At 39.0% G+C, this 11,870-nt stretch overlaps 1 protein-coding gene across 1 annotated transcript in view; it reads right to left on the bottom strand.

The window, feature by feature from the left end:
* The window catches only part of THSD4 (thrombospondin type 1 domain containing 4), a 93,376-nt gene that overhangs the window by 54,826 nt on the left and 26,680 nt on the right, over nucleotides 1-11,870 (bottom strand). Inside the window, exon 2 of the mRNA XM_008637052.2 lies at nucleotides 1,019-1,223. Coding sequence (XP_008635274.1) covers nucleotides 1,019-1,223 — 205 coding nt within the window. The remainder of the gene's footprint in view (nucleotides 1-1,018; nucleotides 1,224-11,870) is intronic.

The raw sequence follows: 11,870 nt of genomic DNA, 5'->3' as shown, positions 1-11,870 counted from the left end.
AGAGGGTAGAAGCAATTCCACAATGAGCACCTTCCTTTCCTGTACCTGAGCAGCAGCTGAGATGCTTTACCCACCAGAAGGGAGATAAAGCAGCTGTCCAACAAGAGGACTGTGGTTTGGAACTTCCAGTACAGCTACATAGCTCTAGCAATAACCACACCAAGCTAGCAAGGATAGCCTCAGGTAGCTCCAATCTAAGGATGGTCTAACAGGTGAAGAGAAAGGTGAGAGGCAGGTTTTGTAAATCATAACTAACTCTTCTCTCTCCAGTCCACTCTTAAGAATTGCCTACAAAACATGCACAAAATGTAGACAAACTAAGGGCTTTGTAACCTGGGAACACGACAGGTTACAGTGGGGAATGCCACAGTTCAGAAATGCACTCAAGACTGGCGTAGATCTGGTATAAATTCCACATATTCCCTAATTTGCAACCCACTATACATAGCTAGAAGTATACCTTAAGATGTTGTGTTACTATAAATATTCCAAGATCCTCCATGGTTTTGAATTAAGGACCTGCTTCAGAATAAACAACTGTAAAAATGACCCTGGATTCCGTGAATACGTCTTCAATATCAAATTATCTTAATAAAATTTTTATATACTTTCACTTTAAAAGAACTGAAACTTTTTGGCAATCAGAAGATGTTCTTTTCTCCTCAAGCAGTCTTTTATATTAACAAGTATCCGCTTGGCTGGATTTTTGACTGATCAGAGGAGGTTAATGATGTGGGAAAGGGAAACATCACAGTGGAACCAACTAATAGGAGACACTAAAGCCAAGTCAGACAGGGAAATAGATAGTAACAGGTCTACAGTGCTCATCATGCAAAATCAATCTAGAATTATAAACAGCCAGTTAGCTCTGATCAAAACACCTGTTTAATGATTTTTTCTCTTTCCTCTCTTCTTCTTGACATCGATTTCACCCTGCTCAGAAGACCTTTCCTGGCATAACCTCCACCCCGTTGCACTAGCACACAAAGCATTCTTCGTTCACTGAGATGCAACTTACCCAAATAGTTGTTGCTCTTTGACATCTCAGTAATGTTGATTTTAGTAGCTCCTTCAGGAATTTCCACTATCTTGTGGTAGCCAAGATTTGTTAGCGTGTGTTTGAAAACTCCAGACACAACCTTGCAAGCAGTGTTGTCCCCTCCACATATTCCACACTTGTCAATCACCTTGTCAGAACCCAGATAGTCGTCACAGCCAATGCTCTGCAAAATAAAGTAAGATTTCTTTTTCCAAGATCTTACAACTGCAGCCTTTGGACATAACAACTGAGAATAGTATCACTTTCACAGAATAATCAATCCTGAAAGGATTTTGTGAATTAGCATTTCAGCAATGTCTTCTGTATGGAAAAAGGCAACAAAAACCAAAGCATTCGCAGACTCAGTGTTTTTGAGTTAGCCAACAGGTTTTTACATCCTGCCAGCCAAAACCCAAGAACACACCACGAGCAGTAGTAATTGATTGTGCTGATTGCACACTCCTCAGGTGAAAGAAAAGAACCTCTGAACCATATAGTTCACACAGCTGCTGCTCAGAAAAGAGGTGGACAGCTATGATTTTTTGATGATCCAAAACAGGCTTTTTACAAGAGCAGAACTACTTAATCTATAGTCCAGTCCTAATTTCCTCTAAAACTGAGTACTCAGCGTATTCTCACCAAAAGAGGTGTCTGAGAAATCTTTATACTGCATCTAGACACTTCTAGAAGAAATCCACCTGTTCATCGAGTAGAAAATCTTCAACCCACTCAGTAACACATACCTGGACAGGATAGTTTAAAACAAAATAATTTCCTAGAATCATTGGGTTGGAAGGGTACCTTGAAGATGATCCAGTTCCAGCCCCTCTGCCATGGGCAGGGACACTTTCCACTAGACCAGGTTGCTCCGAGCCACAGCCAACCTGATCTTGATTTGTACATTCCTTAAACAGCTTCCCTAAGCTGAGATGCCAATGGAATCCTGGATGACCAGGGATATAACTGTGTTTTTGCAAAAACAACACTGCTGTCCATTTCTTCTAACAGTTTAAAGAACAACTTATGTGAGATAAATCAGCTTCTATTTCGTAACAACATAGAAAACATTTCAATAGCAAGCCAAGGAAGAGATTTGATGTCCCGGAATTTTGATACTGGTTATGGCCTAAGTATAGCCAGGAGATAAGTAGGAATTTGTGACTGGCTGGCAGCTAAGCAGCATACAGACAAACCACACTCGATTTCCTTCTGGAGTACAGGCTTGAATTTGACTTGGCTAGTGAGGAAGCTTCAGATCCTTAGGAGACGGCTTTAAGATAAGCAGCAGATATTTAACATACCTTGAATCTCATGACAATACCTTTAAGTTATTAACGAGCAGAAAATCAGCTGCATATAATTTGGAACTCTGTATTCCTCAGAATAAAATTTGGTTTTACTTGTGAAAAGCATAGAAATGCCCAACTCGGGGCTTGCTGTTAACAGGCATCATTGTACTTATGCACTGGAGACAAGACATTCCCCTAAACCCTTTAAAAACACGGCACAGCTGATCTACCAAGCACCAGGATGTACAAGAAAGAAACCCCTGCAACCCACACACCCCCCAAAAATTACATAGGCTACTTCATGACATTGCATGAACCATTTTATCCAGCCACTTTTACACAAGGACACTGGGGGTTACAACATAGTGAGCTTCTCGGAATACGAGACATCTGGGGCTTCACTCCTATGGTATTCCATTGATGGCTTACTCAGGAGAAAGATGTGAGAGTGATCAACAAAGGAATTCCAGCAAGAAACTACAAAAATCATAAAGTAGTAGGACTTCACAGTAAGACAACTAAAGTTTGGCTTTATTTACAGTCATTGAAGCCAGCAGTAGTGTGTTCTTCAACTTCGGCACATCAATAGCAATACCGGAAAATCAATCAAAACCTCCCAATCCTTAAAGAAAACATAACTAATTTCTGTCACAGATTTTAAAACTAAATTTTATTATTCTACTTCACCACTGTGTCCCATAATGAGATACATAAAAAGAATAATGATGTCCACAAGGTGGCACTTACAATCCTTGTGAAATCAAAATGTAGGTCTCTGCAAAACAATAAAAAATTTAATTTCTTACCCCTAAACACAAAGTTTATATCGCACTTCTTTTCAAATTAGCCTTTACCACATGAGTAACAACTGCTACGTTGTTACTAGTAATACATTCTTTAAAATTTATCAGTCAATCCAAGGATTTATTTTGCTTTGGAATGAAATAAAATTGTTCTACTAAACTGAAATGAAAAAGAAATCTCAAACTGTTTCTTCTTGCATCACATGGTCTCCTTGTCTGGTGACCAGGTGGACTTCATTTATCAATCATAAATAAATATTTTAATCCAAATCCTGATGTCTCTCCTCCAAAGAAACCCTCATTGACTTCAAAGGTGACATCAACTGGAATTTTGCCAAGTCACAGAAGTCAGCCTCTTTATGGATTTCACAGGGCCGAATTATATCAATTCCACAGTCTTCACAATGCAAAATTTACTAACAAAATTAAAAGACTTTTGGATTTAAGTGTGTCAAACAGAAGTATGGGGGTTTTTCTCCCCATTCACGTGAATTTTTGTGTAAAACTAAATCACTCCCACTGAGTCCGTGGAAATGAGAAAGACCAAGTCAGGAAGCACCTGAGAAAATTTTATGTACACAAATCTTTGGGACCATGGTGATTGGGGGTGATGCCTAAAATGCAACTGCCACATCTATCTTCATTAAGGGCAAGGATAACCTGAGGCTCAGTTGCAGGGTGGTCACCCTAACAGCCCTCAGAAAGACTGCAGAGCCAATCCTCATGGAAGTTATTTCCAAACATAGGAAGGACAAAAAAAAACGAAAAAGAAGACTGGGATCAACCATCATGGATATACCAAGGTCAAGCTGTGCCTGAACAAGCTATTTTCAATGACAAGTTCAGCACATGAATGGTGAGGAAGGGATGTTCTGTGCCTTGACTTTAACAAGGCCTTCAGAGTCTCCCTCAGTATTGTTAAAGCCACACTGGAGAAATTCAGACTGGGAAAGCTGACAATCAGGTAAGCAGGCAACTCACAGACATGCTGCTCATGTAATCCTTTGCCTCCAGGCAGGAGGTACAGCAGATTAGGAACAAGGAAGCACACATTGCTTTGGCATCTGAAAGCTCTGGCTCCTCGTCTTTTGGAATTACAGTTTGCATTAGTGGACTTAGAGTCCTTTCCCAGTCAGTCAGTTTCTGATATTTTCACCCCAACTTTTGTTTCTTGCCTTTGATAAATCTCTCTCCTCTCCACTAGGAAGGACACTAGTTTTTCTGGTTTTTCCCTCCAAAGTGTAAGAGTCTGCCTAGAGATTGGCTGGATGGCTCTCTCCCCAATGTGTGAAGAAGCTGAGCATAATACTACTACCTTTCTCTGGCCACTGTTAAAATCTTTGACTTTCATATATGATCTTAGAGATTTAACTCCTACAGTTAGATAAACATAATTCCCTTGATTGCTCTCTGTCTGTGAAGAATATTAAATAAGACACTAGTGAAGATGTTATGACTGCTAGAGGGTAATAGCCAGCACGTGCCATTTCAATAGAACAGAAGGTGAATGCCAGCACGCAGCCTGTGTTTGAAGCACTTCACTGTACAGACATCAGTGCAAGGTTCAGTGGTGGATGTTCTTCAGTGGAAACCAACTCAACACAGTGAGAAGCCATGGCTATACTCGAGCAAGAGGTACCTTCAGAAAACCTCCAAAGGCAGAGCACAACAAAGCCAGCAGAGCCCGCTTGTCTCACTTCAGTGTCTCACATGTCTTCAAGGTTGCAGCCTAACCCTCATTTGCTCTACAAATCAAAGGAGCAATGTTGAGAATTTACATTCAACCACAGGATAACAAACAACATTCTAATGGCTCTCACTTGATTTGTGGTTAGCTATAACCATAATTTTTACCCAAACATTTGATCCTGCTTTAGCTTTCAAATATTTCCTGCTGTCCACAGACCTAACGCTCGCAAATCTTTGATGCTATTTACAGCCCCTCACAATTAGATTGTGGTCACATCCAGATGTAGTCCACTTAATTAATCACAGACTTTCTTACCTGCACAATAGCTGGTTTCATTACGTATTTGTGCTTTATGCTGAACTTCACTTAGCCAGATAAGTTTCAGACAGTAAGAAGAAGCAAGCTATTCATTTTTGATAGCCTGAAGAATTCAAATTACATTTATAGCATGTAAATATGCACCAGTTTAGTGAAAAAAAGCTACTCACATGAAGACAAATAAAGACTCTTTCACTAAGCTATTCAATAGTTTCCTATTGGCTAGAAAATTACCTGAGAGAAAAAAGGTTTTATTCTTGTTACAATGGAACAAGTGAAGCCATCCAGGAAAAGTAATCATGTGAAAAGATGGTCTTAGAGATATCAACTAGTAACAGCTAATAAAAAAGGATTAAACAATCTAAAGTATGCATCTAACACTGACACCTCTGCCAAATAGGAAAACAACTTCTCACCTGTTGTTTTAAGGAAAGATACCATAAATGGGACTTGTAGCTCTCCCATACACAAACCCAGTGTAAGGTCTATGAAATCTACCTAAACCTCCAGCAATGCTGCAGCAACAAAGACCTGAAATACAAACAGACCACTGCTGGCTGTCACCTATCAAAGTCAGGAGAGATATTCAGCATTGAGACCCCACTCTACAGAGAGCTTATTAAAGGAGTTTACTCAAGTGTTTTGAAGTGGCTGTGTTAGAAGCATTTACGAGTGAAAAAGATGAAGATGCTTTATCCTAGTATGTACATTCCATTGGCAAACACGCCTAGAAGGTGAGTGCAGGGCTGGTGGGCGTGTCCCCATTTGATCCCGTACAGTTCAATCAGCAGCTCTCATTTCTGCCTGGGTTAGGAGGAATCTGTCTTACCTACGCCCAGGAGCCTCTGGGCACTGAATCCAACCACGGGCACATGACCCTACACAAGGAGAGTAGTTCCACCATGCCTGGATCCTGGGCCAGGGTGTTCCCATACATACCTGCTGCTAGACCACTCACAAGCACATCCAGTGTCCTGGGGCTTCAGTTTTGAGTTTCTGTACTTTCAAGCTAATCATATTGCTCATATTCACTAAGAATGGAAATACTGGGGTAGAAAAAAAACACCAAAGGTATCTCAGATTGAAAGTTTGACTATTATTTTTTGTTATCTGAACATTAAATTTGCAGCTAGAAGCTCCATACGCTGAAAGTTTTAATGCTCAAGAGGTAGAACAGGTTCAAATAATATATGCACCTCTAAAATGCTCTAATTGCTTTTTCACTTTAGACAATTTAAAACTGCAAGGACGGTAAAGGTACTCTAGTCCAAAAGCAGACTAAATCTAAACTGAAATAAATACTCCTAAATCACATATTAACAAAGCACTCACATCTGCTTGTATATACTGATCCACTGCAAATATGCCAGATTACTTGATATCCCAGATTCAGCAAGAGTAAGCAAACTCTATGCTTCTATTTATACAACTCTAGAAAAGCAGAAAACCATTTCAATATCTAAGGTCAGATACCAACTCCACACAATACAGTTCTTTAAGAAGGGTATCTTCTTTCCTAGAATTTGTATACAAAGTGCTTATTTATGATGTGGATGATAAGGCTAAAGCCTTCAAAAATGCACAGGGCTTGGATATACAGATGTACTGAATTCAGTAACAGTGCAGTCTGAAAATTCATGAAATCATTCTCCAAATCTAGCCTAAACTGACCTTGTTGGCAATGACAAGAAACAGTTAAACAAAATAATACAATTCATGTAGTTGATGTTAACTCTATGTCTTTTTAAAATACCTCTTATCTAAGTGGCTAAAGCTAATGCGTGTCAGCACCACCCTGATCATATTTCAGTGTAATTGTTGGCAAGCAGTACCATGCCCATTTCAGGACTAAATGAAAGGTTTCCACAATTCCCTTCAAAACAGTGGTACTTCAGAGAACAAGTGTAAAACCCGATATAACCTAACCAAAGTTAGAGCTGTTTCCCCAACACCACACACTGACTCCCTGCTGACCCCAAAATTCTGCATTTTAATTCTTTCCTGAGCTTTTACAATACCTACCATTATTATTTTCTGGTTCACGAATGTCATAAAGAGCATAAACAAACAGTAATAACATTTGAAGCCAACCGGAGGAAGAGAGTGAAGAACACAAATAGTTTCAGTTATGACTGATGTTCAGAACAGCCTCCTGAGCACTCACGTCTCCCACACAGCAATGAATCACTGCTTCCACAGCAAGTATTTAATGGTTTCAAGAGAAGTTCTATGGCATGGTGACCTCTTTGATGCTGTTTTTGTCCTGCCCTTTAGGAACAGGAGATGGAAAAGATGCCAGTCCATTTTTCTATTTGAATGATGCAAAAATACAATCTGTTTCTTCTGAAAAATCAGAAGTGGCAGAGCAGCCACTCCACAGTGCAGGTGACAACTCCAATGGCACAGCCTGTGTGGAAGCCTCAACACTATTTTCTCCATCCTCGATGCTGAACAGCTACACAGTATCACCCCAATTAATACCCATTTAAGCAGCATGGGGTGGTTCACCCAAATAAACACAATTTATGTATTTACACAAAAACAAATGCTTTCTCTTCTCACTGTATGCAGCTGTAACTGCATACTTGCAAATACTTGCAAAGAAGTCTTTCAAACTTACAGGTTCAGGTTTTCTACTTTTTAGTTTTATTCTTCCAAAGCTCTATTTGAGCTTGCAGTACTGAAATACTAAAGTTATGCCTGTCCTATAGAAAATAATAGCCCTCAAAACGTATAGTTGGGGACAGGGGAGGAGTGTTTTGCAAATGCCCTGCGAAACATGGAATCTAAAAATTCTGGAGTTTTACATACTCCTGTTGACCAGAATTTAGGAAGGGAGGCAGTGCACCCTAGCCCTGTGACATGAGTTAAGTACAAAGTCCATTTAATATTCAGGCATCTGGATTTCTGGCTGTACATCAGTGCTGTAGGGGGAGGAAATGTGCAAATCCAAGAGGAAGAAGACCACAAGAGCAGAAGATGTGATGGCACATAAAGCTCCTTCCAAGTGTGTGACTGACTGCATCACAACTGGCAGAAACAGGAACACCCATTTCCTATGAATATAACAAATACCTGTGAAAATTTCTTTGTGGAAGACTCCACACAGCTGCAGATCACTTCTCTTCAGGATCTCATGTGGCCCTAAGTATTTATCAGGCTTTTTAGATTTATCTTAAAAGAGATAATCCTTTGCTCTTCAGCCAGCAAGGACTGGATTTAACTAATGCTTGGTTCTGAACACAGTGTTGATGGAAGGTTTGTGCCAAGTCCTATGCTGATTGTTCAGAAACATCCCTTCTGATTAAAAAAATAAAAATACATTTACTCTCATGTGGAACAGTATTTCCAGGAGGTGCTCCATTACCTGTTCAAGCTCTTCCTTGATAATCTTGCAACCAAGATATGAAGTAGATTCCCTTGGCTCACATTCTTCACTCTGTTTTACTGTTCCTTGGTTTAAAGGAGTTTTACCCAAGTAAACCCCTGTCTATGAAGCACAATAAAACACTGTTCTAAATACATCTGGTTTGTACTGCAGTGGGATATGTATACAGATGTATACATATAGTAGTTTTCTCTACTATATGATCTTCACCTACTTGTGAGAAATTATTTGCAGAGAGAGAAGTTTCCTTTTTACAGTGGGAGTTTGTGGTGACAGACATGGAACGAGAGAACACCAGCACCCCACCCCTACTTGTAGAGCTTGTGTGAAGATGGGCAAAATAACGTTCTGGAAAAACACTTAACTAAAATTATCCCTCTTCCTATGACAATGAGTATGATTCATATAAAGATAATAGTTACATAGAACAGCGTGTTTTTAGATAAAAACAAGCCCTCCTTTTCACTTTTTTTAATAGACTTCTTACATGGCACTAATCAGTTTACATCGTTTGTCCTGCTCAAACACTATCAAATAATGAAATTTATGTTTTGAGTGACATTTTTGCAGCCAGAATCAAGGGAGTTTGGTTCTTTATAATTTGTCTATTCTACTCTTTGATAAAGTTCAATTCTTAGGATGCTTATTTTCCTGTCACTCAGAATTGTAGACCAAAATCCCTTTTCTAGGCTTCTAAACCTATTCAGACAAGAGTGAAGCAGTTTCTCACACAAAATCAAAACTTAAGAATGGTCTTTCTCTAGATAATGCCACTGAATGTTCCAAGTTTCTTCCTCAGCTACCTGTGTATATGACTGCATGAGGCTTGCATAGAGGTTAGATTTAGCAACTTGTATTACAAAAGAGGTATTTTTGAAACCTAAGGATTTTTAAAAGTTGCTACTTAATTTTTTAAACATCTCAAAGTAGACATGAAAATACCAGAATTCACAGTGATTTGACTTTTCTATCACTAAAGATCTAGAACAAATTCCCTTTGAAAATTTTCAACATTTTTCTGTATTTTAGCAGTTTCTTAATACTTGCTGGATCAAGACATATGGTCAGGTATAAGCAATAGTATCTCGACATATTTCAATGCTGCAGTCCTTTAAGTATTTTTTATTTCTGTTAATCAGAGAGAAGATGTGGAAACCATCAGTGACAAGGTCCCTGAGTAATGGAAAATTGTATGCATTTCTCTATTTTGATTGGCTTACAAATAAGGAAAAAAATGGGGCCTAGTGCCCTCCTCAGAAGAGTATATTCAACTTCACCATCGTGTCAATAATGACTTCATCCTTGATTTGCACTAGAAATTCCTGGCCCTTACTATTTTCTTGCTAATGTGAAGATACTCAGGTTAGCAAAAAAAACCCCAAGTACAAAGAGCTTCAGAAGAATGTCAAGGCAGGGAATGATCAGGCCCTTTGAATGATTAGAGTCAATCACCAAAACTCTCCCACTATACTACAAGAACACAGAAACATGAAGTCCTTGCAAGTCACATCAAAGGTCCGTTATTCAAAGGCATCAACAATGGATGCATAAGAGTGATTCCAAAGCCAGGAAAAATGTATGCTATTTTGTCAGAATATGTTTCAAGGCTGCATTTTTACTTTGAGGCACAAAGACTTCCTCAGTCAAATATAATGTCTTTCTATCATTTAGTAGTCCTTTATTGAATATGCTTAGCTTCCTGAAATTTAGCAGGTCTAATTCCTATGTCAGTCAGTTGCACTACATGCCACATCATCTTCGTTTGAGAATAGCACTGGGTAATTTCTGCCAGTAATTCGGAGATCTTGTACTGAGACAGACAATGACAATCATTTCCTCTTCACATTCTCCATGAACTCTCAAGTTTTATGCACTTCACTCAATCATTCTCACCCAAGTTACGTTTTTTTCAGACTGAAATGTTCAGCCTATGGAATCCTGATACGTTATTCCATTCCCTTGTCATCTTCGTTGGCTTAACTGCACCTCCCATACTTCTGAACGGTCCCACCTGAGCTGGGGAGGCCACACATTTGAGATGCACACGTGCCACACCTGTGTTTGTCCCATCTATACATACACACACCCAGAAACACAGACAGAACAACCTGCTCTGGTTTTCACTGCTTTCTTCATTCCTAACTTCTTTTGGTATGTGTCATTATGTTCATTTCAACAGATTCATTCTCTTCCTTTTCTAATCTTGTGCCTGTGCAGGAGGCCATTACATCTAATAGTTTTAAAAAAGCTAATTGCTTTTAAGATGTTTTTTTAGGAATGCACATTTTTTAAAAGTTCAGTCTTGGTTTAAATATCATTATAGGCTCTGTGCAGATAGAGCCACAACCACATTCACAGTGTTTTCTCAGGATGGAACTCATTAAAGGTCTGGTTAAATTTGGCAGGCTAAGCAAAACTCTAGTATGCTTGCAAACAAATGCAATTGCACCACTTTCACAACTGACCCAATCATTTCTGAGTTCAGCCCACTGCTTTCCCTCATACCATTCTTTACTATATTGTTTGCTCTAAAATGTTTAGAGAAGGCAACTCCTTCTGCTACTATCTTTCTTCAAATCACTTAAGAGTTCTTGATCTCAAACACTGTTTCCCTGTCTCACTGGAACTATTTCTCAACATCTTTTTTCTTCTTTTTTTGGACATCTTGACAGGTCAAAATAGATAATGAAAACTGCAAGCAGTTTTAAAAGGTGAAATTTTTCTCCAGAGCGTCATCCCTTTTGGAATCCCCTGTGAAAGTCACAACCACAACACTTGGGTTCTTTCCTGGGTTTTGAGATAGCCAATGTAACTTTCCCCAGAGCACTAAAGTTCAAAGAGTTGCAGTTAGATTCAACAAGCTCTTCAAACAGTTTTTGTGCTATAGCAAAAACAATCACAAATGCTACCTCAAATTTGATATCCTTTGGCTTTCCTTTGGTTGTCAGTGAAAGGGTGAGAGAATCATGCTAGATAAATCAAGGGGATCTGAAAATTACTGAGAATCTCCTTACTGTAGACTTGACAGCTGTTCAAATACAAAAAACCGAGTTTAAATTTTGTTATGTCAAATATCATCTGAATTTCAAACACAAAGATGCCCCCTTGTAAAGCAGGAAAACAGCTACAAGGAATGTAATACAGTGTCTCCTAGATGACTAGAAAATGGATATATATGCAACGAAGATCAGACTTCAGGAATGTTACTTTTTTCTGCGTTGCCCACAGTCACCACATAGCCACCTTGTATTTGCTCTGCCATTTGTACCTTCACTACTACTTGAACAAAAATCTTGCCACTAGGATTTAAACAAGTTTAATTTGATGATGGTTCCTGTAAACA

Source organism: Corvus brachyrhynchos, unplaced genomic scaffold, assembly GCF_000691975.1.
Source record: "Corvus brachyrhynchos isolate BGI_N302 unplaced genomic scaffold, ASM69197v1 scaffold200, whole genome shotgun sequence".
In the NCBI taxonomy this organism is placed as follows: Eukaryota; Metazoa; Chordata; class Aves; order Passeriformes; family Corvidae; genus Corvus; species Corvus brachyrhynchos.
This window is presented reverse-complemented; position numbering and strand designations above follow the sequence as displayed.